At 55.7% G+C, this 26,156-nt stretch overlaps 1 protein-coding gene across 1 annotated transcript in view; it reads left to right on the top strand.

The window, feature by feature from the left end:
* The window catches only part of CSMD1 (CUB and Sushi multiple domains 1), a 731,453-nt gene that overhangs the window by 531,274 nt on the left and 174,023 nt on the right, over window positions 1–26,156 (top strand). Inside the window, 2 exon segments of the mRNA XM_053672625.1 lie at window positions 6,111–6,214; window positions 13,402–13,514. Of these exon segments, the coding sequence (XP_053528600.1) occupies window positions 6,111–6,214; window positions 13,402–13,514 (217 nt within the window).

The raw sequence follows: 26,156 nt of genomic DNA, 5'->3' as shown, positions 1-26,156 counted from the left end.
GGAGTCTGTGCATTGTCAGGTGACACCTTTCCGAGGCGTCTAGTCCGTAAGAAAGCGCGTCACCTCTCCCTGAAGAGGTCACTGCATCGCGGCGACGCTGGCACTTACTTTAACCAGGGCGGCAAGTCCTTCGTCTGTGTAGATGCCAGCACGGTCTCTCCCGGGCAGACCTTCGGTTTCTGGGTGTGGACGAAGCCCCCTCCGACCTGGCCGTTGCTGAGGGGAAGCACCTGTTTACTGGAGGAGCTTGTTGAGTGTCACCGCCCTTTGTGTGGGTGCTGGCACCCGTTGACCCCCTCAGCTTGCTGGAGGGCTGTGCTCGGTTCGCAAAAGGCTACAGTTCCTCTCTGCCGACCTTGTCGGGCTGGTGGCCCCGCCACGGCCTCTTCTGTTTACCTGCTTCTCCAGGAGCCGCCACTTCGGGCCATCGGGTGGGTGAGCGTGACCCAGGTGACGATAAAACACAAGACCCAGGGGCAGCGCCCAGGGCTGACTGAGCAGACCGGGAAGATCCGAGAGCTTCCCAGTGCCGACCGCGCATGAGGGCTTGCACGAGGACAGCAGAGAGCGAGGAAGGCCGCTGGGTGCGGATGTGCAAACAGGCTTTACAGCGAACGCTTGGTCTTAATGCTTTATTGCAAAGCAGACCTGGTTTTCGTAGGGAGCCGTCCCCGGCCAGTGGGGAAAGTTTGGGGAGGGGACTCGGGAAGACAGGAGACTCCGCATCCACCTGGCTCTCTCTGGGCAGGCAGGTCAGAGAGCAGGAGGAGACTCACCCACAGGGAGAGCTTTCCCGACTGCAGGGCAGGTCTCTCCGACTGGAAGGGTTTGCAGTGCAACGTGAGACTGTGAATCGGCCCCTCGGGAGGCAGGCCTCTGGGCTCCATGAATCGCCACTCCCCTGCCCGGCCCGGGGCAGGTCCTCACAGGGCTCTGTGATTTCCGAACACCTCCCCAGGCCTACAACCTTCTAGATGCGGAAGGGGCAGATAATCTGTGGGAATCAGGGGACACCCCTGGGCCCTGGGACTTCAGCCCCCAGGTCCGGGATGGGACACCCTCCAAGGTGGCTGCTTTCTTGTGGGACTCAGTGGCTGCATTTCTGGGCACCGCCACTAGGTGGCAGTGACAGTTCACACTTTCCATTAGAGTTTCCACTCCTGCCAGGCCAGAAGGGAAGCATTTACTGAGTTTCTACTATGGCGGCCCTAAAGGCTTGTCCTGTAAAGGAAATGGGGTGGCCCTCACTCATCAAAGGGGAAGCCTCCGGCCAAAACCGACTCAGGTCGCCAGTGACCTGTCTCCTGAGTGGGAGCCCTGCTTCTCCACAGTCACCCGGGGCAGGCTCAGGGGACGGAGGTGCAGGACACCTCCAAAACCTCAGCAAACAGACAGAAACCGTCTCCTTTCTCAGGACGAGGGGCGTTTTCTTGGCTCTGTAACGTGGGCTGGGAGTGGAGAGAGACAAGAGCAGGGATCCGGGAGCAGGTGTCTCCCCACAGGCCCCTAACACCTTCAGGACAGGTCAACTCTGCCTCCCTGGCGACAAACCCAGAGAAGGGACCTCAGCCCTGGACTCTCTCGAGCCAGGAAGCATTTGCACTGGGGTGTGTGCGTGTGTGCATGTTCCCACCAGCAATGTGGCAGCTTCCGGCCCACCTCTACCACCTCCGAGCCCCGGCTGGCGAGGTGGGCTCTCTGCTGAGGGTCGTGCTGTTCCTCGTTTGTTTCATTTGCTTCTCCCTTTTGTTTTTGACGCCCTGCGTCGACTCCGCGCTCCAAGCAGTTCCGACGTATTGCACTGTCTCAGCTTAACTGCTCCTGCCTGGGGCCATGCCTTTCGGGCCATGGTCAGCGGCGAGTCCCACTCTGAGTCCTTTCAGAGACACTGTTGGGCTCTCCCGGTGCTTCTGACACAGGCAGGGCTGCTTCTGCGTGTCATCAGTAAAAACTCATCTCAGAGGGTCCGAGGAGCCCTGAACCCCTTTCCCTGGTCTCGCTCCTCAGTGTTTGTGACGGCCCGTTTGTCTAGGAGGGTGGCTCCCTGGGAGTCACCTCTGCGATGGGCGGGGACAGCGTTCCCAGGAGTTGGCAGGGCACCCCAACTCCCTTCCGGAGACCACACTATGCGAGCCCGCACCCCATCCCTGGGAGACGCCCCAGCTTCAGAGAAATCTCACTTTGAGCCAAAGGTACCCACCCGCAGCCGTGCACTGGGGAGACCTTCGGAGCGCCCCGTCCTACCAGGGCCGGCCAAGCAAAACAAGAGCGGAGGAGTGCTCACCATGGCCGCCTCGGTCCCTCAGAACGGGGGTGTCCTGAGAAGGTGCTGGCGTGGGCCCCGGGTCCACAGAGACGACGGGGGTTGGGGCTGAGTGACTCTCCGGGAACTAGGAAGTGCGGCCCCTGGGGATTAGACGACAGTTACTTTCCGGCACCTCGCCCCGGAGGCACAGCACGGAGTCTGCACCCTCGTCCACTTTCTTATCACCCCGACTCCCGCTCACACTCCCGCTGTCGCCCCCTTTGCTCTGGCCCGATGTCTCCTGTGCTCGTTACCTTGGTGGCCATTTCTGTGTCCTCACACCCTGGGTATTCATAGACTTCCTGCTGGGAAGGGGGCTGTTTAAGAGCCGGATCCGGGGCGAATGAACGATGAGTGACTGGATGAAACGCAGTATCCGTGTCCCTGCTGCATTGTTCAGGTTGGCCCAAGGCAGGGGTCACAGGTCCTGTGTGTCCCCTGCCCCCCCCCCCAACAACGGTGTCAGAGTCCGTATTCTCCTACTCGGCACCTTCCGGACTCTGCACCGCTTAGACCCCTGTGCCTCCAGGGCCCTTGGGGCTCCTCGGAGACCGGAGGCAGGTGGCAGTGAACTGGAGACGTGTGTCCCCAAGCTGTTGTTGTGAGCATCCATCTGGGTCCCTGGGGCTCAGATGGCAGCTGGCTGTGGAGGGGGCGTCACCGTCTTCGTGGGGTTCCCACACCCGCCTCTGTGTCAGCCTCCCCACCCGTCACCTGCTCAGAAGGAGCCACCTCCCTGTGAGGCCACACGGGGGGTCTGGGGCCCGGTCCCAGGAGGCAGCGGGTCACCCCAGTCTTGATTTGTTTAACTCTCGTTAACGTGCAGAAATACACGTACACATTTTTACTTTGATCCACTCTACCCCTCCTACATTATATAAATTCTTTAGGTCAGTATTTTCATATTGAAACAAGAAGCCCTTTAGGTGACTCTTTCAAACGGACCCCACGGTCGGAAGTTTTTCTGGGTCCCGGTGAAGACGCGAACTGTGTTCATCCAGCACCTGCTACACTGACGTAAAAATCTGTACGAGACTTTCCCTCCCTCCTCACATGACGTAACCTCTTCCGTGAACAAACGTGCAAAAAGCACGTCCTTTTTGTGCTTCTCGGGCTCAGTCTTGCTGATCCACTGTCTCTTGGGTGCTACTGCATCAGGCAAAAGCAGAACACACTGCAATTCACATTTCTGCAAATACAATCCACGTGTTCTTCTGGGTCCGTGTACGGATTTTTAGGGGGGTGTTTCTTACCCTTAAGTAGCTCTGTGAGGAGATGTGTTCCTGTTTGGGGGTTTTGGCAGGTTTTGTTTCCCGGGGTCCACCGTGCACCGTGTCCAAGCCCTGTTCACTAATCAGCTGTAGAAAACAGACCTCCCAGGATTGCTCTAATCATGGATCTGAACCCTTTGTTCCAGGCCCTTTCTGGACAAACGTCAGCATCTCGGCTTTTATCTACAGAGGTCTCTTTTTTCTCTTGGGCCTTTTCTATCTTTTCATCCTTCAAACTTCCAGCCAGGTGACTCCCCGTTGTCTTCCGTCGCTAGGTTTCGATACTTTGTAAATACACGTGTGTTTCACCCCACTTAACGACGCTCTGACTGGTCCTGTCGCGGTTATCGCGTTGATCCTGGAATTCCCAGCCTCTCGTCTGTAACGCATTGCTCTCCTCTTTCCTCCGTCGAGAACACGTTCAGTCATTTTCTGGATGGTGCCGGCGACTCTCCAGCCGCTTCCTTCCAGGATTAACCCAGTTCTCCGGGAGCTCTCCGTGGCCCGTCCCCTTATTTCACCTGGGGGACGGGTCAGTGTTTCTCCGTGATTGCTCCGCGACCGTCCCTTCCCTGGTGAGCGGTGACTCTCTGGGGTGCACTGTGAGCCACATCCCGCACAATTCCAGAGGCATTTTGATGACTTGCTGGAGGGATTTCCTTTCTCGTGCGAACCCTTGTCATCTCCTCACCCCCGTCCTGCTTCTGGCCGGAAACCCGCGGATCTCTCTTCCTTCCGAAGAATCTGCCCTCTGGGCGACCACACGTCTTCAGAGAAGCACAGGCTCCTGGAAGGAAGCGGGACTTGAGCAGAGGAGGCGCGGGGTGAAGGAGCCGTTTCACGAGGGGCTGGAGTTAGGCATTGCCGAGCGGGAGAGAAGAGAGACGCTCACTCACACTCAGGTTCCCAGGGACGCGCGGCCGCCGTGGCAACGCGTGTGCACGTCCGGGGCTGCGTTCACCCCCGTGCCGTCCCCAGGGCCACCAGCTCCCGGATTCTGTTCTCTCGAACCCGCCGCGTCTGCACGGCCAAGCGCACTGTCTGTTCTGACCCTGTGAAGTGAAGGACGTCCGTCCACTGCGTTCACATGGTCAGTGTGGCGACGTCTCCTCCCCTGTACGGTCTCTGGCAGCTCAGCCTGTTTCCCACCAGTTTGCACGCCCAGGAGGTGCATTCTCGTGCTGGCTGCTAGAGGGCGCTCCAGAGGCGTGAGCGATTTGCAAAAATACTCAATCTTGCTGCTTAGTTTATCGATTTTCTAGGGAAAATCAGGGCGGCCTGTTTACCGAGAGCGAGGCAGACCAGGGTCACAGCTGCACTGTTACTGTGGACAGAGCAGCCGCACACAGGCACCGATTATTTTTTCTCTATTTAGTTCCCTCTCCACCCCCGTAGTGAGAAAACCGAAGGAGCAGGTGAGCAGGGTGCAGAGTTTGCACACGCGCAGTGAACAGTCTCGCAGCCCAGCTGTTAGGAAGCATTTGCCTCTGAGTGTTAAATTCTGTCGTTCGTTTGCATCTATCGGAACGCCCGCTGAGTCTGACGTTGCTGAGTTCTACAACTTTGTCCTTTTTGTGTTTTCTCCCCGTTTTCTCTGCTGTCGTTAAGGAACCTTTCTCTGCAAAAGTGAAAACTTCTATGATGACTCGGTGTTCACCGACCTGCCCTGGGCCCAGGTGCAGGTGTGCGGAGTCCGGAGCTTTGGGCGTCCTCTCCCCAGTGTGGGGCCCTGCGGGGTGGGGTCAGGGCCGCCCCACATCGGGCCTGCGCCGCCCTCCTGGTACCTACAGTGAAGCTGGGGGGACTGGACAGCAGACCACATCTCCAACGCGCCTTCCCCTTCTTCACGGAGTCTGTCACTGAAGGAAGCTGTCACAGGACCAAAGGACCCCGTGGGCTGCGGGGAGAAGCTCGCAGGGAATTGCCATGCTGGTGCGTCAGAGACAGTCACGCGCAGATGCCGTGGGCGAACTGCCACCACAAAAGTGTCATGTATAAAAAAGAATGACACTTAAAGCTCTGCAGAGCTAACTGGGCCGGACAACGTTCTGGTCTCAGACATTCCTTTTCATTTGCTAATGTAAACGACTGCATGGAACATGCACACGCCACTGTAAGTGTTCCTTTGGTGGTGTTCTGGGCACCCCGAAAATATATTCCATTAACGATCATCCACATTTCTTCTGCCTACACTGAGTTATATTTGAGTCATTCCCAAATACCAAGACTGGTAGAATAAGTATTCGATAGACATTTCACTTGAAGCATCACGTGGGTTAAAGTCATTTTACAGCTGACAGTGAATGTCTTTGGTGAGTGGGGATTTGGAGTTCCGTTGACTTCTGTAGCGAAGGGTCTCAGATGCATCCAGGAGTCCGCATCCTTCCTTCCCGAGTCGGCGGGACCCGCCGGCCCACAGGGAATTAGGGGGCGGAGCGGCGCCCCTGAGCCCGGAGTCCCGGGCAGCCCCTCCGCCCACCGCCCCGCCCTCCGTTGCCCCTGACGACGCTGCTTCTGTCTCCGCCCCCACGCAGGTCATCAAGCTCGCCTTCGAGGAGTTCGACCTGGAGCGCGGCTACGACACCCTGACGGTGGGCGACGCCGGCGTGGTGGGCGACACCAGGACCGTCTTGTACGTGTAAGTGTGGCTTCCCCTCCCTGACCTTTGCGGGCGGCACGGGGGGCGTGGGGGACACGGGCGGGCACCTGCAGTTCTGAGGCAGAACTTCCCTTTCCACAGGACATACGACAAGCGCCACGGGTGGCCGATGTCGTAGTTTCTGAATCTGATTTCATGGGGACACTCATGCAGGGTGGTGTTTTATTGGCAACCATGGTTTTCCTCCAAATCATTAAAAAACGTGGCACAAGATTTCAGTTTACAGAAAGTAGGACTGATGAGCTTCTCGCCTTCCCTTCTACTTTCTCGGGTCCGAGGCTGTCATGTTCTGTAAGCACAAGTACGTTCTAGAACAATGCCGCGTGTCTTCCCAGAAGCCCTTGCACCGGGTAGAGCTGCATTGGCAGCTGATGGGGGTCGGGGGGCCGGGATACCTCGCCGTCTCTGTGGGGAGCTCAGGTCCGGGGTCCTTGACCCAAGATGACATTCGAGTCCTGTGCTGCGCCTGCCAGGACCCAGCCTGCTCCGTGGCGTCACCTGGGCATCACCAGCTGCTCCCGATGCCACTCGGTGAGGACGGTGGCTGCTCTGTATGAGACCTGCTCTGTCGAAATTAAAAATAAGACGCAAGGGTGTCATTGCCAGGCGGCGTTGCACAGAGCGGGATGTCTTTGCACTTCCGCGACCGGCTTCTGCACGCCGCCCACGCGGCGTCGGGTGGTGGCACCCAAAGCCAGGAAGCCACGCGGGTCCCCCATTCACGGAGGTCGTTGTGCCGGGTTTTCACCTGCTGCTCCTCAGTTCCCATGCTCACTGCTGAGGCCTCCTCTTCGTGTGAGAAAGCTGGTTCCCGCCCCTCAGCATGTTGTTCTGCTGGAAAAAAACAAAAACCAGCGCAGCAATTATGCTCGGTAGAGGAGTTCTCTCATTCACTGCTGCGACTCACAGTTAAAGCTGCGTTGCTGGCCCCCAGCCCAGCACAGGCCTCATGGTGGCAGCAGCAACATCGAAGTGGGTATTGAGTGTCCCTGAGACACCACACACGGCCAGACACCTCCCACTTACTGTCTTCCCGGCCGCCCACCCAAGTCCTGTGAGTGGGGGGTCGACAACACCTCCATCACACAGACGATGGAACCCAGGCACAGACAGGCCCCAGGTGGCTCACCTGGGGCAGGTAGGGGCCAGGGTTCACCCTCAGAGTCTCGGCTGGGGGGCCCCTGGCCCTCATCAGTCGGCAGGCAGGCACCCCATTCTCCAGAGAGGAATTCTGGGGTACACAGTGTCTTCATGTACATGGTCTGCTTTCCCGATAATCCTCCCCAAAGTCTGTAGCATTTTTCTATTCCGCTCCCGTGTCTGAAGGTTCCTGTTTCCCCAGCCTCCCACCAAATACTTTTTCTTTGTTGCCAAATGACTAGCTAAGAACCGTGTGTATTTATCAAAACGAAGGCGTGGCCTGCAGCTCAGTGCTGACCACACGCAGCCTGCCCGCACCCTCTGCAACCCCGCAGGAGGTCGCTCTACCTGTCCGCACCCTGCTGCCTGGCCGTACCGTACGGATGAGGGACTTTTCCCGCCGGCGGTCAGGAGCAAAACGCAGCAACGCACAGGGACGCACCGGAGACTAACAAATGCAACCCGCGCGCAAAACAGCTTTATTATGACCAGCGCGTCCGTTTAAGACAGGACGCCACCGAGACAAACGAGGGAAATTTTCTAACAAGCACCATAAAATATAAATGCGGCAAAGTGATGCCGCAGGAAGCCCCTTAGGTCCCCATTGAAGATCGGAAGCCGCACGCCCATCTTTCGAATGCCCGTGGGCGAGAAGAGAGCAGGCGCAGCCGTGGTCACGCGGACGCAGGGCCTCCTCTCTGTCGCTCAGACCCACGGCCAAGAGGCCAAACCGCCCGCTGAGCCCCACAGAATCGCCCTCTCGGGACCGCAATGGAGCAACGATCGGCTGGGCGTTGATCGGCTGCCACGAGAAGAAAAGCAAAGCAGCCGGCACCCCAAATCCTTAGCTCACGAAACCACGGGAAAAGAAGGGACACTCTGACACCGCAGCTGGCTCTTCCCGTTAACAGGTAATTTCAGAGAACGCACCAATGACTACCGGTGCGTGCTCACACGACAGACGCCCTTCTCAGCGTGAAGCGTGAACTCTCCCTGGAGAAAGGACAGGATGCAGGGGCTCCAGGCAGCGTGGGACCGGGGGCTGGTGGTCATGTGCACAGTGCACTGTCAAGAACCATTTCTGGGGACGGCGGGCATTCCTGCCTCGGGCGCGGGGCATTACCGGCCCCCTTTGCTGGGTCGGAAGAATGAAATTCTTTCCAGTCTGGGTTTTCAGGAGATACTTGGGGTGTAAATAGCCTAACCAACTTGTCCTAATGTGCTTTTAAAAATTAGAATCCCTATCGATGGCCTTTTATTTTCTTAACTTTCTTGGTAAAAAAAGAGAGAGAGAGAACTGCCTCTTTAGTCTGACCTTCCCCAGAGAGGGATGCATTTGTTCAGGTTGCTTTCCCAGAACGCCAGACTTCCAACAACTTGAGTAACTTATTGAACACGTCTCCACCGAGACTGTTCTAGGAACACGTGTGGATGACTCTCAGATGTAACGTGCGGGAGATCAGCCCACGGGGACACTGCCTGTGGCCCTCTGGCTGTCGAGGTCGTGAGCAGCTGGAGACGGGGGGGGGGGAGCGCTGGCCCTGGGCGGCCCGGGGACCCGCACCTGCTGCAGGTTTTCAATGTCCGTCCCCTGAAGTGGGTCGCCGGTCGGCTCTGGGGCAGTCAGAGCAAAGCGGCGTCGCCCCTGCCTGCTGACGTCGGGGGACAGAAGGACGAGGAGATCGGCCCTCCTTTCCGGCTGGCTGACCCACTCCCCTGGATGCTGCCGGACCTGGAGGCCCCTCCCCGCTGCCCCCCGCTGCCGCTCTGAGCCGAAAGGCACCCTTCTCTTTCTGGTAAAAGATGGTGGATGAGCCACAGCGAAGCGGACACTGACAACTGAGCGCGTTTACACACCGACGGTGTTGCTGGGACATTGTCCCTGCGTGTGGCAGGGACCTGGAGAGGAGCCTGAGTCGACGAGGTGCAGATGACCTTCGAGCAGGTGGCCTCGTGGAATGTCTGAGGGACCGTGGCAGGGGCACAGGACCGGCTCCGCTGGGGCCCGCTGCCCCTGGACTCCATCCACTGCAAGCCTTCCTTTCTGCACCTCGCAGCCCAAAACGTTCCGCCTGCTCCTTTGAAGACACAGTCCTGAGATTCGGAGGTGCGGTGGGACTCAGGGGGAGCAGCAGCCTTGGGGGGGTGAGCGGGGGGAGTCAGAGCCTGCCAAACGCACTCCCCCTGGAGAGCCGGGGAGGGGGCAGAGCTGGCCCTTCCCCAGACCCTGCGGCGTCCCGGTTCCAGCAGCCCTGTCGGGGACATGGCACACTGCTGACCACTGGCGTTTTAATGCTCGGAGACCAGTTGTTTCTGGGGTGTCTGGGGAAAGCAAACATCCCAGCACTTTGGGGTCCCCGGGAAGTTGTCTTTGGGGGTGGCCTCCTACAGAGGGCAAAAAGCCGCTGGCCCAAGGGACGCACCTGCTGGAAGCACCTGCTGGAGCACCTGCCAATCGGGGGTCCAGACAACAGGAGTTAGTGTCCAGCTGCCCTGACGATTACATCACCAGCGTCAACCACTGTGGCTGTTCTCTCCAAGGAGCCGAGAAATGCACGCCTGTCTTCACGCAGTCAGCCAGGGCCTCTGCCGCCATCCACCAGTCAAGAGTGTTTGCGGTTGCTGTGTGTTTCTGACATCCACACAACCTCAGAGGCAGTCGTTTGTTTTTGGGGGAGATACACGTTTCCAAAACGATAATGGTCAGCCATTTGCTGAGCAATGAGAATCGCTACCGAGCATCTGCCTTTCGCCCCCAAAAGACGATCTGAAGAGTCAAATGAACCGGTGAAGGGAAAAGCGTTTTAGACGTTAAACTTGCAGGGCAGCCAGAAGACACCGCACCTCTCACTGCAGCTACCTGAAGTAGCAGGGACTTCCCAGCTGCGCCAGGCACAATCGAAATGCGCATTTCAAACGTTGCACGTGAGACTTTGCTCCCGGTCACTGCTGGTGGGCAGAATGTGGGGTCACTCCTTCCAGGGCCTCCAGGGCATTGGCTGCAGGTTTTGACAGCTGTGTGACATGTTCAGAGTCAGAGGTTTGTTTTTTAATCTTCAGGTTTTCATTTACTCTGTGTGCGGTAAACATAAGATTTCAGGGTGCAGGTTTGCGAGGACTAAGGCATGTGCAGACTGGTGCAGTCTGCGCTCAAATTGGGGCTCGAACAACTCTTTCACCCTGTATCCGAAACCAAGGCCCAGCTGTTTGCCCCAAGGGAAGCCAGACTCCGGGGGCAGGTGCTGCTGAAAAAGGAGAGAGGTTCTATTCCGGCGCCACCCGAGAAGATGGGGGACTCATGTCTCAAAGCCCATCCCCACCTCTCAGGGCAGGCGGGGGGTTCGCAGGGAGGGGAGAGCAAGTGGAACAGGGACCACTGTGGGGAGAGGCCGCGGACCCGCAGGCAGGGCCTCACTGGTCCCCACGTGGATCTTTAACGTCCGCATCCTGGCGCCGCCGGGTGCCGGCCACACCCACAGGCCTGGTCGCGGCCACTTCTTGGACAAGCAGGAACCGGAACTGCTGACGGAGAAGCTGCCCCCGTGTGAGCTCTCTCACCAGCGTGCTCCGCACACCCTCCTCTAATTCCACTGCACGGCGAGTCAGCGTGAGGTGTCCGCTCCCTGTCACAGCCCTGCCGCGTGGGCTGCACCTTTGCACACAGCCTCCTCCCCCTGAGCCGCCAACCTAACGTGCGTCACCATGACCCTGGTTTCGAGAATGTCACACGTGTAGAGTCATAGTCTTTACGGGCTCGGAGACCTCACCTGGGAGTTTAAAGTGGTGCAGTCATCCTGAAAAGCAGTCTGGTGGTTTCTAATGAAGTCAAATATTCCTTTATGATGTCATCTATAACATTCACCCTGTGCGAATGGTTACAGTAACTCTATTCATAATCAAAAAAAAAAAACCCAAAACTGGACACAAATTGGGAGTCTTTCAGCAGATACGCAGAGAAACAGCCTGTCTCGTTTTCAGACAAGAGGATTCTGATCGGCAACACCGAGGGGCAAACTCGGACACACGCAGCCCGGCACCGCACAGGCCTCGGGCTGGGCGAAGAGCCGGCCCGGTCCGCACGCCCCCTCCTGGCCAACGCGCCTCCTGCACGGGTGGGGAGGAACCGTGCACCTGGGGCCAGAGCGAACCGCAGGAGGCGGGGCCGTTCTGCCCTCGCTGAAATCTGTCGGAGAGATAATGGACTTCTCGAGGCGAATAATGCCTTCAACCTAATTCACCACGCTCACTTCACGACGAGGAAACTGCCCCAGAGGTGGGGCGTCGTCCCTGAAATAACGGGATTCGTTAATGGCACAATTAGAACAGAGCCTCCAAGGCCAAGGCCTCGATGTGCTGAGAGGGAGCAAAGTGTAAGTCATTCTTTGGGAACATTCTCATACATTATGCAGGTCTTTTTTTTTTTTCGCATAAATGCATGAATGAAAGTATAAGTGGATCATTTATGCATTTATTCGGAAAACTTTTGCATGTCATGTGCCAGAGTCTGGGCAGAAAAAGACCAAGAGGCAGAAGCGTTTGCTCCAGGCAGCCGAGCATCTGGTGGAAGATGAGTGTCCACAGAGATGCTTGTCCTGCATGACGCTGCTTCAGGGTCGGCAGTGACCTGCGGGCAAAGACCCTCACGCCGTGAAGAGAGTGAGGACTGCCCCACTGAGAGCGCTCGGAGTCCTCCAGAACGTCAGCTGTTTTCCAAGAAGAATGAGAAATCCCTCAGCAGGGATTTCCACGTTTGCCAAAAACCGGGGGCGGAGGACGCCCGGACTGGGGAGAACTGTGACAAAGCTCAGTCTGGCTGCAGCCCGAGCTGCTTGGGCTGCGGGGGACCCCAGCTCAGAGGGGCCAGCAGCGGGGCGCTGCCCACCCGCCGCCCTACGATGGCGCTCTTCCCCAGGAAAACACGTTGGCTTTCCGGCGGAGGGGCCAAATGAACCAAGGTTTCGTGAGAATAATTTTATTTTGAAGTGAAGATCAAAACACCACGCACTGTAAACTCCGTTTGGGAGGGGAAAAGACCGCTTTGAAGGAGGCGATTGAGCGTGTGTGTTGTGAGGAGTGGCAGCAACGTGCTTTCCCAGAATAAGCCCCTGTTTTGTGTTTTAGTTGCAAACCACTGGTGGAAAAACTCTGTTTCAAACAGGGTAGCAACAGCACCGGTTCCTTCGTTGTGAAGAGGCCGTCTCCGAGGGCCGGCTGACTAGGGTGGTTCTGGAAACCAAAGGAGACGCCAGAAGGGAAATAGGCTCCTTGTTTGGAGTCCAAAATAACTCCTAAAATTAAAAAAAAGTTAACACTTAAAACACTTTATATTCAAGCAGTTTCACTGCCCCCAAACCCTCTGGGCTCCCTCCCCTGACCCCAGGTCTGTCGCTGTCCCCACGGTCTCGCCTTCTCCGGGATGTCACGGGGCTGGGCTCACACAGCGTGTGGCCTTTTCAGGAACACGGGCTCCTTCACTCGGTCACGTGTGTGTCAGGTTCCCCCACGTGTCTTCCTGGCCCGGGGGCTCACTTACTTTTTGTTCGGAGTACTGATGCCCCTGTGACGTATTTCAGAAGCGACCTTGCACAGATGTCCCTGCGGATTCCACGCTGGACCATCCCGCCGTTCCTGGGCTGAGACGTGCTTTCAGGTCCACGAGCGATGGGATGTGACCACACAGCCCCTCACAGAGGGTGCCCCCCCAGCCCCCCATGTTTCAGAACTGTCCCTGTTTTAGTGCTGAAAGTCTTGCAGCAGGAGAAGCCCTTCCATCAGGCACACGGGACAGCTGGTCTCCCCAGGCTGGTTTTTAAAAGGTACAAGTGTGCAGTTGAGGAACAGAATAAGGACTAAGATGCCAGTGAGACCGAGGGGGACTTAGGGACAGAAGTCACACCGGGCTGCTGGTTCCTGGAGTGAGGGTCTCACAGCGGAGGTGCGGCCTCTTTGTCGAAGCGGTGAGACCCCCTCGGAGGAGCCAGGAGCACAGCCGGCCCCTGACCAGCGGTCCCCCGTTTTCCATGCAGACTCACGGGCTCCAGTGTGCCGGACCTGATCGTGAGCATGAGCAGTCAGATGTGGCTGCACCTGCAGTCAGACGACAGCATCGCCTCGCCCGGGTTCAAGGCCGTGTACCAAGGTAGGGACACCGCGTCTCCATCTGTGTCCATGGGGGCAGCGCCCCCGTGCGCTCGGCCGGAGGAAAACTGGCAAGTGTCAGCGGTGCCGAAACGCGGGGGCTGGTGTGTCCTCCGTCCTGAGTGACGACCCTACTTATTTGTGGAGCAGGTTTGTTAACTTTCTGGAAGCTCACAGTGCACACCATTCTGGTGCCAAACCTTGCACCGTGAGATGTGCGGCCACGCGTGTGCCGCTCAGCTTCTCCCTCGTCCCAGGAGGGGGAGTCGTGGAACTCACGGCTCGGGGAGGCCCGCCGTGGATGCAGTTGGCATGTGCATGTCATCCGTGGGGGCACGTGCGGTTTTTACAGGAGGCAAAGGACCCCACGTGGCGTGGGGGCAAAGCAGGCACAGTGCTGGCGTTGGAGATGAGCAGCTGTTCCGAGGGGTCCCAGGCCCAGGGGGGGCCTGCAGAGGGGGGCGTCTGCCCCACAGGTGACTGCGGCTCCGACCCATGGCGGGGGGAGGTGACATCTCGGGGACCAGGGAGCAGGAGGTGGGCCAGTGGCCGGGGTCCTGCTCCCGAACGCCCCTCCATGTTGCCCCTCGAGGGACGTTTCACCTGGGACTGTCTCTTAGGAAGCAGATATCTCTAACCTCAGGATACTGATTGTAGTTTAAATATAGATTGTGGAAAATTTCAAAAAAGTGCACAGAAGTAGGGAAATGCTCTAATAAGCCAAAGTGACCTATGTTGGTGGATTTTCGCAGGCCACTCCCAGACACCTTCTCCTGCCCCAGGTGCAGATTTGGGCCCGGCCGGCTGCACGGGTGGGTGCCCGCCGGGCCCTCGGCCGCAGCGCCCAGGCCCCTGCCACTGTCCTTGAACGTCTTTCGGGAAACCGGGGATGTTTGCTGCTCTTCGCCGTGGCCTGTTCAAGGCTCCTGGCCACACTCGGCAGTCACCTTCCAGCAGGTGGGGAAGGACCTGTTGTCGAGATCTCGAGCCACGGTCAGGGCCATTCTTACGCTGTCCCCCAGATGACCGGGGCTGACAGTCATTTTATCAGGGGAACGGGAAAATGTGTTTCAGCCCCACCCAGGAATTTTTACTCACACACACTTGAAGAATCCATTATTAAAAAGAAAACGCTGTTTATAAACTGTGGTCTAAGAAAAATGCAGTAGGCATTCAGATTAAAACATACATTCCACATTAGCTATCTAAATTTTCAACATTTTAGACATTGCCAGAGTAAAGTGTTAAAATTCTAAGGAGCTAAGCAATTACTGAAATGCCGCGAGAATGGTGACTGTTTGGGTCATTTTGCCGTAGGGACTGTCCGAAAGAAAGAACGAATGAATTTGGAAGTTACGGTCCTGATTTCTCGGGGCCCTTTCCCTGCGGTGCGCCCTCCCGGTGGGGGGCTCCGTCGGCCAGTGCCCCGCGGCATCCTGGAGCCAGGCCCTGGCCCGGGGTCCCGGGAACTGGGCTGCAACACAAACGGCCCCTGACCTCCGGCCTGCAAAGGCGTCTCCACGGAGCGGTGCCCGCGGTCACTGCCCTGCGGACGGGCCCCGCCGGCACGTCTGTGAGCACATTCCTCTCATGCTGCGTGTGCCTGTCCTTTGGGTTCCCCTCTGACGCGGTGCCTAAAAGAGCGTGCTGGTTCCTTCATTAATTACAGAGCTCATTAGAGCCTTGGACGTGACGGGCGAGCGTGTGTGACGGTGAGCCCGAGAGGGATGGACCCGAGAGTCGGGGGTTCCTTGTCCTTCAGTTTCCCGCGCAGGTTTGGGTGGAGACATGCTCTGTCGTCCGTGCGTGCCCTGCCGTGTACCCGGGAGCTGGAACCGTCCCCAGGAGCCCTGGACAGCAAGCCCATGAGGCAGACAATTAAAAAGAGGGCGACGACCTCGAAACGAGGGACTCTGTGGGTGATGGGGTCAGGGGTTAAGGGGCGCACACACCCCGGCCTGCGCTCTTCCTGGTGAGCTGCGGGAGCCCCAACGTGAGCAAGTCCTGTGATGGGCACAGGTCCCCCCGGGGGTCCTCACCTGCAGAGTCAGTGGGGTGGGGGCTCGGTGACTCTTTTCGGTGAGAGGCCGCAGCGGCGTGCGGTACTGACACTCCCTCCAAGGTCGGCACCGGAGAGCACTCAGGGTTGCTGAAGACTCCCCGACATCCGGACTTTTGGGCTCGACCTGTCACTGAACTTGAACGTGGCTGTGCTGTTAGTCCAGAAAGCGGGACTTGCCCGTGACCAGTGCTTGCTGCTGCCTGGGGTGGGGTCTGAAAGCCTCAGCGAAATGCCACCGCCTTCCCCAGGGCAGTGAGCCGGTCCCCAGGGCGGGCAGCCAGCCGGCGGTGTCGGTGGTGTGGAGCCCGGGGAGGCGAGCCCCCGCCAGGGTGCGGGTGCCTGGCGTTTAGGGGAAGCGGCGTCCTCAGTTATCACGTAACTCTTCTCGTTTCAGCCTGAAAGACCCAACAACGTTCGTCAAAATGACACTTGGCCCTGACTGGTGCCTGTCCATACTCTCAGTGGCCTATCAGTAGTGATGACGTGGGCTGTCAGGGAATCCTGGGGGCCACCAGGCCTCGTGAGCCGGCCACGGCTCCATTCTCAGACAGGGTCCCCTGTGTGACATGGGACAGGGTCCCCGGGTGTGGTGATCGGACGGGGTCCTCGGGGCCACCTGTCATCCCTCAGGCGAGGACCGTGGGTCAGGCAGCCCAGCAGGCGGCGTCACTGAGCACAGAGCGGCCTCCCAACGTGGGGCCGGAGCAGCAGAGAACGAACGTGTTTTTAAAAGCGACCAAAGAGCTGGACGTTCAGTCCCTGACGCAGCAGAAACCCGTGCCCTTCCCGGGGCTGCGCGGTGAACGCTGGCCGCCCGGCCGTCACCCTGGCCCCTGCTCTGACACAAGGCCCTCGGGGACAGGCACCCCTCGCCCTCACCGCCCTGTGCGCCACTGCGCCCACCAGTGCCGCCCTGTCTTTGCAGGGAACTCGGGGCACACTCCTTTCCCTGGGACTCATCTGCATGTCACCAGAGAGTGTCCTGCAGTGGCACCAGGACAAAGAGCACGCGGCTCTTGCGGGCTGATTGGTGTGGAGAGACGCGGGGACGTGTTGGGACGCCATTTCCTCTCCGTCCATAGCCTTTCACCTTTCGTCAGTGTCCACGCGCTTTGATCCGTTGCTCCTTCGACGTTTTCGACGTTTTCTAAACCCGCCCGGTAACGAGGCCGACCACGGCCGGCGCCACGCGGCACTTTCCTTACAGGAGGGCGCGCCGCCTCCACGTGCACTCGCGCTTGACCAGCTTGTTTCCAGTCCCGGCATCGGCGGCTCCTCCCGAGCCAGGGCGGCCGCAGGCAGACGGGTGCTGATTGTTCCCCCCCCCCAGTGGGTGCCGGGGCGTGTCTGCCGGTTTGTAAAACTAGAAGCAGGTTCGCTGAGGATGTCGGCTCGGCGGCAGGACCGAGAACTCGGGACCACCAGCCCGCGCTTCTGCGGCCACCGAGCCGTGTCTGGGAGACGTCGGCATCCCGATGTCCAGGTGGTCTTGCCTGTAGCTTTGTTTCTACATAGGAGGCACCCCCCAAAAATAAAAAAAATATTTTTTTTCCTGTTTCTTTTTTTTTAACTTTTTGCAAGACTTTTTTTTTCTAACTGAACTCCCTGAACAGCTTTCCTTCTGTCCACACAGCGTGCAGCCTTCCTAGAAGCATCTGCGTGTCTCTGGAGTTGAAGTTATGGCTAAAAGCGTGTTAATGCAGATTTTGCGTTGAGATGTCAGGGCGGCCATGGGTGCATCCACTCATCTCCCGATCGTTCCTTTCGTTGTTCGTGCAGTGGGTTTTGTCTGCATAAGCTCTGTGAACAGATGCGGGGGCTCATCAAAGTTCGTGTGAGGCCCCCGTTGGCAGCTGTGACCACCCACTGCTTTTACGAACAGGCGAGGAGAACGTGCTGTTTATGTGAGGGCTGTTTTCTGCAAAGGAGAACACTGATGTTCTCGGGGCTGCCCGGCGTCATTGAGAAGTGGTTTTGGTTTTGCTCAGTCTGCCTCTCCGTGGTCCAGTCGTTTAGACGGTGCCTTCGCAAGCCCCCCCACCCCCGCCTGCTTCCGTCCCCAAGGCTGTGGTGTCGCCTTTCTTGGCGTCTGCCCCATTTCAGCAAACCTCTCAAATTCAATTTCAGGCCATTTCCGCTTCACCACTATCTTTCCAAACTCTTCACTTTCTTGTCAAAAATGTAATTACCCATCCAGATGCTGGACGGCAGTTTAGACTTTCCATTACGCTCCCCTCTCCCTGTGGTGTGCTCAGACCCAGCCCCATTTCGAAGTTTCCAGTCAAAATGACGGATCGCAATTCTGTGCTCTCTCTCCCTTGTGACCTGCGGAGTTGAATTACACGGTCCTGTTCAAGGATATAATCCCGCTGTTGCCATTGTTCTTTTGTTTTTCCTCAAAGCTTTGTCCTCTTACTCTTTGTATTGCCTTGTTTTGATTCTCGCAGATTTTATTACAGTAAAATCACAGACCCTCTCTCGTGCCCGGCCCTGCGTCTCCCGGCCTCGCCGTGGGAAACGCGTGTTCCTGTAGGTTCTCCAGGTCCCCATGGACGCCATCCCCTCCCGGCTCCCTCCTCTGCGGGGGGTGTGGGTGCACCCTCCCACTCTCACGGGTTTCTGCTTCACTAAAGAAAAGGAAGCACAGGAGAGGGGAGTGCCGCGGGGAGCTGCGGCGCATCGGTCCCCCCCCGTTCCGAGCTGTGTGTTCCGTGGTCCAGGTTGCGGTTTTCTTCCTTCGTCTGCCGTGACGTGGACGTCATCACCTGCATCATGTAGGGCGTTTGGGAGAACAACATGATAACATACATGTGCACCTGTGACAACCTGTAGAGCATATATGATGGGTACTCAGCACATGCCAGTGCCTTACTGTAGCATCACAGACAAACCCCATCTGCACCCACCGGCACGGCCCACGCCCGAGGCCCACACTGCTTCTCCATCATCAGGACAAGCTGGCGGGACTCGAGTCATTAAAAATTCATTGTTTGGTGACTGTGGTTGGTGATATGGAAAGTATCTTAATTTACTTTCCTCTGTTTGTTTTTTATTCTCGCAGTTTGTTTGTAGAAGAAACAGATGGAGCTGACCTGTGCAGTTAGCTGCAGGGCGCACTTTCTGACTGCTTTCGCACGGGGTTGAAGAAAATCGCCCCAGCTTTATCCCCACCCCCAACCCCTGTCACTTTTGCTCATTCTCTCTGTCTGTCTGTCTGTCTGTCTGTCTCTCTCTCTCTCTCTCTTTCTTACTACACAGTGTTCCACAGCGTAGATGGATGGGCTTTAGTTTATTCAGTCAGCCTTCCAATCTATTGAAAGTTTATTTCCAGTCGTCTGCTTTAAAAAATAATCCGACATTATAGCCTTGTGGATTTATCTTTCTGCATATTTTTCAAGCAAAAATAGTACCTAGAATTATCTTCTGGAGGGCAGGCCCCTTGTAGGACATACTTCCTCACTAGGCGAGTGTTCTAGGAACCCATCTGGATCAGTGCACCAGCTGGTGTTGTTGTGAGAGGCTGCGTTCGGCTTCAGTGAGTTTTATTTGAAGACTATTTCAGTGAGTTTGCCCACTTCACAGCAGGTAATTCACAAGTGCACCTGCCCACACTGTGCTGAGTGCTCAGCAGTGTTTGACCCCAAAGAGCATGACCCCAGGGCTCCCCTCTCCCTGTTCACCCCATCTCGCCCTCAGCAACTTTGTCTGCTCCTCCAGATGAACAGAGTCCTCACAGGGGACCGTTTGCCCGTGTGGAAGAGGTGAAACAAAAAACAGAAGCACTAAAAGGCATCAAAATTGATGAGTTCAGAAACTGTTTTGGAGCAGTGGGAAGAATGTCTTTACAGGTGAATGGCATCAAATGGGGAGCACTTTAAGGCGACTGAAGTCTAAACCTGGAATAATTGCACAATTTTTTATCAGTAATTTCTGGGGTTTTTTGGGCCCCTCCTCATATGCAGAAAACACTCCCTTCCAGCGATCACCTAAATTGGTGTTTTCTTTCCTGAAGTGTCACTGACACACAATCTTTGTGTGTCCCTAAACACAATCTTTGATTTCTTTTTTAAAATTGTCACTAAATGCATTATTAATTCATTGTAATTATAATTTTAAACAGAAATATTTTGACTCATAAAGGGAAAGAGCCATTTTAATAATTAAAAAGAATAAAACCTATTTTTTAAAAATTGACACCAATTCTGCACAATCACTTCCAGACAATTGACAAGAGAACACTGGTCGGTTAATTTATGGAGTTTCATTGGTCCAGTGTCACCCCAGACACTGCAAAGCACAGAGTGACAGACCGATGCCCCACATGCATATTCATATAAAGTCCTTAACAGAATACAGCCAACAGCATTCGAACATGAATGTAATTATATATGTGTATGTGTAAATGTGCATATATATATTTATGATTTTTTCCCCACAATGAAAGACTGGCTCAGTATCTGAATGTCAATTATTTTCATGTTGTAATCTGTCATACGAAGGGGAGAAGGGAAAAGCAAATGATTGTAGGAGCAGAGCCAGGAGCAGCATTCGACACAATTCCACCCCAGTGTCTGCGTTTCCTGAGCAAAGGTGTCCCCGCAGACCTGGTGTCCGGCCCCCTAGGGACGTGCCTTCCGACCCTTCTCAGGGACAGGTCCGGGGCCAGCAAGGTGCTGGTCACATGGCCGTGTCACTCCGGCGTCTGCCGGGTCTTCACACCCTCTCCTCTCCTGCGCGTCTCCTGCAAAGACACTCGGTGCTGGGTCCAGGGCTTATCAACGTGACACGAGCAATCTGCTCGTCTCTAGACCTTTAACCAAACTGGAGGTGCAGTGGCCCTCTTTCCAAGTAGGTTCATGCGCATTTTCCAAGAATGAGGAGTTTGATGGATATTTGGGGGACCACCGTTCCACCAGCTACAGCACCCACTCACGATGGAAATCCTCAGAGAAGTGGGAAGAGCAAGGACTTTGCTCTGTTCGATTGTGTCCACAAAGGAAATCCACAGCTACCAGTGAAGGTGAGTGGCGCCCGACAGAGTGGCCAGGCAAGCTGCCTACTGTGCGCACTCCATCTGCCCGGCCCTGGAACTTCTAGTCACTGCAGATGAATCAAGCCACACATATCAAAGCCTGAGAAATAAAACAGACTCTATTTTCAACTGATATTTTTTCTATCTAAAATGTCTCCTAAAAACTCACAGAAAAACCCGTAAAACCTATGAGCCAGCCTGTGAATGGTAGGGTTCACGATCAGTCACAAAACGCCATTGTGTTTGTCTTCTAGCAAGAGCCATGCAAACACCAAACTCAACACTTCGGCATCATTGACCATCGCTCAACACAATGAAATGCTTCGATGGGCACTGACCGCGTGTGGAGGACTCGTGTGCTGGAACGTCCACAGTGCCACGCACAGCAATCGAAGACCACGCTGAGCGCAGACCCGCCCTGGGGTCGCAGACAGATGGAAGATGCCAGTTCTCCCCGAGTGGGTTTAACACCGTTACCACTGGTATCGCAGCATGATTTGGGGGTGTTTTTTTTTTGTAGAACTAGACAAGATTATTTTAAAATACATGTGGCAAGGCAGAAGAACTGCAGTAGCTAAAGTAAATTGGAAACCGAGTGAATTGGGAGACGCGGCCGCCCGCCTGGAAGATGCTCTGGGCAGCTGCCGCCACGAGACCGCGGGGCACAGTGCACAGGTAGACACACGGGTCACGAAAGGGCTCCCAGGGCCGAAAAAGGACCACAGGTGTGCGCCCACCTGATTTCTGACCAGGTGCAAAAGCAGTGCAATGGCGGAGGGACATTCCTTTCTGCAGATGGCACTGAGTCGATTGGACATCAATTTTAAAAACCCTTAATGTGTGTCTCATACTTTACACAAAAATTAACTGAAAGTGGACTAAAGAGTTCAATATAAAAGGCAAAGCTATAAAAGTGCTAGAAAAAGATGAGAGAAAGATTTTGGAATTTGGAGCTTGGCGAGTTCTTAAACTTGGCACCAAAACGCAATCTGTCAGTTGAAAAATGGACAAGACAGACTTCATCAGGGTGAAGACCTTCGCTCCGTGAAAGCCTGTAGGGAGGAGGGGAAAGACGAGCTGTGTGGCCAGAAGAACACGCTTTCAAACTATGTGTCTGGTGAAGGGCGGGCATCTGGAATACACTGTAAAGAGCGTCAAAACTGAACCAAACACACACACACACAATTAGCACCTGGGGAACTGGCGCATGGGCACGTCACCTCCCAGGTGACATGCAGACGGCAGAGAAGCACCAGGAAGTTGTGGGACACCCCCTCCTGCTGGGGAATTGCAGATTAACACAAACATGAGATGCCATTGCACACCTATCAGAATGTCTGCAATTAAAAAAAAAACTGTGACAAAGCCAAGCACCGTCAGGGATGTGGAGAATCGGGTCCTTCAGACACTGCAGGTGGGAGTGGGGTGGTGCAGTCACGCTGGAGAACAGCTTAGCAGACTCGTGTTCACGCAGCAACACAGTAACCCAACAACAGTGCGAACGGGAGTGACTGTCTCAGCTCTGTTCACTGATGGTGAAAACCGGAAACTACCTGGACACCCTTTACCACACAAGTGATCGCAGAAACTGCGGTGCATCCGTGCGATGAAACGTGATTCTGCCGTCACAAGGAATAACCCGCTGGCACATACAAGGACTGGGCGCATCTGCAGAGAGAGAGCTGCGCTGACGGAGCCAGAAGCTACTCCCGAAAGGTTACGAGTTGAGAAATGGCAAAGCCATGGGCCAGAGAGCAGACGCGGATGTCAGGGCTGAGGGGAAGCCAACTGGAAGAAGCGGGTAGGGACCCTGGGGCTGAGGGGCCTGCTCTGTAGCTCGTCTGTTTCAGTGTCGATACCGAATGACAGATGTCCCCTCAGGGGCTGGGTGACGGTTACCAGGCATCTTTCTGCTTTGCTTCCTACTGCTTCCAGTGAACCTACACTTACCTCAAAATACAAAATCTAGTTAAAAGGGATAAAACCCCACAGCAACCCATCACCAAATCACAGATGGCCACTAAACACGCATGCCTCACAATGTCCACCCCACTGCTCTTCTATTTAGTAAGTTCTCCGGCTTCCCACACGTGCGAGGCTGTGCTTCATTTCGGAAACAGGTTTCAATCAGCTGCCTCCCACTGTAGCCGGCGGCAGCTCTGTCAAGGCCCTGGCGTCTTGTTTGCTCTAACTGCTGTTGGACAGGGCCAGGCTAATGCTATGGATACAGTGTAACTACGGGTCGTATGGTTTGTGGAGTTAGCTATGGATACAATGTAGCCATGGGTCATATTGTATGTGGAGTTAGCTATTAATATAGTGTAACTATGAGTCTTACTGTCTGTGGAGTTAGCTATCGATACAATGTAACTACGGTCCTATTGTATGTGAAGGACATAATCCAAGTGAGAGGATAAATGGCTTTCACTCAGGACCCGTGGCTACTGTTTGCTGGATGTTTCCTCTTACTAGGTCCCCTCAAGCAGCTTTACAAGCTGCCAGGGTTGATTTTACTTTCCACTGTCTGGTTAGAATAAAAGTTTGTTTAACGTTGTTTACAAATTTCACAGCCTACAGAATTCAGCCCCAGAAAGAGCCAGATCTGTACGTGTTGTCAAAGTGTGTTTTATATGAAAGCAAGCCCTGCCTCACAGATGAAATCTGAGTGGAGACCAACAAAGACAGGGAGGGGCTGGCACGCGGGGAGCCCGTCCATCCCCCAGGATGCGAATCTTGTCCTCGGAACGACGGCCCCAGACAAGGGCGCGTCCACCCCCGGGAGTGACGGAAAGGGTCGGTAATGAGTTTTCCCCTGGACTGATGGTATGATCGACCCATATGGTAGCATTTGCTTTCCCCCTCCCTACAAGGGATCGGGCACAGAAAATGAGTTTGCCCTTCAGTCTTTGAAGCTTCCCATGCATGACAACCACAGTCTGCTGATAAGGATTAAGCTCCGCTCTTTCAATGAGCAGTAAGCCAGTTTTCTGACTGCCCGTTTTAGTGTTTCTGTCTGCTTATCTGTTTTTCCTTTCTTGTTTTTAGACTCACACTATTTTTTCATAAATTTATTCCTTTATTTTTTAGAAATTTTATTTATTTATTTTTAGAGAGAAAGCAAAGGAGAGAGAAAGAGAGGGGAGAAACATCAAGTGTGATTACCTCTCGAGCGCCCCCTACTGGGGACCTGGCCTTCAACCTGGGCATGTGCCCTGACTGGGACTAGAACTGGGGACCTTTGGTTCCAAGGCCGGTGCTCAATCCACTGAACCACACCAGCCAGGGCTAATAAATGATTCTGCATGTGTACATGTACATATGTATACAGAAACACGCAGACACCAGTGGACTGACACGGAGGTGAGCAGTTCGGCGGCAGCTGCTGCGCCTGGTGCCCGGGTGTTTCTCTGTGACTGGACCCTGTAGCTCTGGCTGGGGCTCCGTGTTTGGGGGCAGCAGAGGTCGGGACTCTCGGTAACTCATTCGAGGTAAGATAAAAACTGTACATTTTGGAGGAGTAAATAAATAACACCCAGCCTACTGGATTTCATTGCAGACTTTGTACTGAACTGTAGTCGGGCACCTCCCTTCAAATTCCCTTGGGCTTTCTGCCCCGGTGGGGGTGATGGAGCATAGCGCTCCCATCGGATTTTCCCATAAGTCTTTGTGTGTGTGTTTCATTTGTCTTGGGTACCTACTGGGTGTGGAAGGGTCAAGCCATCTATTAATACCCATTTCATGCTTCCAGAAGCTGCGGGATTGTCCCCCCGAGGGGCTGCGGCACCTCCGGTCCCCGCGGCAGTTGACGAGGCTGCCGGCTTTGGCGAGCTCTGGCCGACATTCCGTGGGGCCAGTCTGAAGCTGCAGAGCCCTGGCCCGGACGCTTGGTGCCCTCAGAAACCGCGTCAGGACACAGCGCAGAGAGCGGGGCCGGCCAGCGTTTGTGCTCGTGGCCACTGGCGTCCCCTTTGCCCTGAAGGATGACGGGCCCCTCCTGGCACAAGGTTGGACGGCACCTGGGGCCCCCAAATGGTCCCACGGAGATTCTCCGGGACCTTCCACGTGCGGGGCATCAGCAGAAATCCAGGCAGGTCCGACTGCGTGCCCCGGGGGTGATACCTGTCTTCTAGTGACAGGCGGGCACAGGAAGCCGCAGATGCTGGCGCCTGACAACCTGATTTCCATAATCGCTAGGTTCTTGAGTGAAGTGAGGCTTAATTTCACTTCTAGATGTTAAGACTCTTCTGCTTATTGCTGCGGGTCTGAGGGTCCTCAGCAGCATGTTATCGGCCCCTCAGCAGCAGAGGCCCCGCTCAGCTCTGAAGGCGAGCGGTGCCCACGCAGACCCCGCCCCCCATTCCTGCAAGAGCCCCTTTCATGTCTGAATGGGATTCAACTGGCTTACTGGGAGCCTGTGTGTGTTACTTTCGCGTTTCCGTGAAATCCGAGAAAATCTCGGTGAGAGATAAAGGTAGTGAACGGAAGTTTCCTGAACATCGTTAGTTTGCAGGACCGTCTTAGACAAATTGTTGCGTCTCTACTAAGTCCCATTATGAATATTTTCTCACAAATTGGATTGATGGAGAAAGGTTTCCGTGGTGTGCAAAACAATCTCCATATTCAAGGGTCAGCGAGCACTAACCAGGCCTTTCTGTTTCGTCTTTAGTAAATACCTCACCGCTGGCTGACGGAGGGTTGCATCTCCGTTGTAAATCTTCCAGAGTAGGTGTGTGGAAGTTGTTGAACAGATTCGTGTTATTGGCACAGTTAGTTTTTACGATTGCTTCTGGTTATTGTGGAAGAGACAGGGTCACCCGCATGGGAGAAACTCGAACTCTGAAACAAGCGGGGCCACGTCGTCTGCGTTGCCAAGTCCCCAGCTGCGCATCTCGTCATCGGGCAGCTTGTGACGCGGGTTCAGGAGCAGGGTCCCCGCGGGTCCAGCCGAGGGAGCCCGAGGGCGCTGTGTCCCTCCGGGCAGCGTGCGGGATGGACATGTCCCCCGGGGCTCGGCTCCAGCTCCTGACCTGAGGCCCTGCGTATGGCCTTGGCCTCGAGTTAGTGGTTTCTCACATGATGATAAAATGCTTGCTACACTGACACATTTTTTAAAAAAATTAGAGTGTCTCACCTTCAGACGGGCAGAGAGCCAAGGAATGGAAACAGTCTGTTTTTGCCTGACCTCAGGATCTGTCCCTTGTCTAACGAGGAGAAACCACTTCAAGTGACACTGAGGGATGAGGGGTGGCACTGGCCTGTGAGAGCCGAGGGGGCCTCAGTGCAGCCCACCTGCCCACGGACGGGTGGGGAGAGTCCAGCCTGGCTGAGCCCAGGTCAGAGAGGTCAGATCGGGGACAGTCACACAGGATGCTCGCACGAGTCCTCCAGGCCGACACCAGCCACCTGCGTCCGAGCCCCGGGACAGAGCAACGTCTCGTATGAAAAAGGGTGGTCGGAATCGCAGACATCACAGAGGTTACGGGATGGCCTTCTCGGGAGCCGTGGGACCTCACAGAGAAGAAAACGCTGCGTCTGGGGTTGGGGGTTTT

This window comes from Artibeus jamaicensis, unplaced genomic scaffold (assembly GCF_021234435.1).
Source record: "Artibeus jamaicensis isolate MK-2021 breed Jamaican fruit bat unplaced genomic scaffold, CSHL_Jam_final contig_780, whole genome shotgun sequence".
Classification (NCBI taxonomy): domain Eukaryota; kingdom Metazoa; phylum Chordata; class Mammalia; order Chiroptera; family Phyllostomidae; genus Artibeus; species Artibeus jamaicensis.
This window is presented reverse-complemented; position numbering and strand designations above follow the sequence as displayed.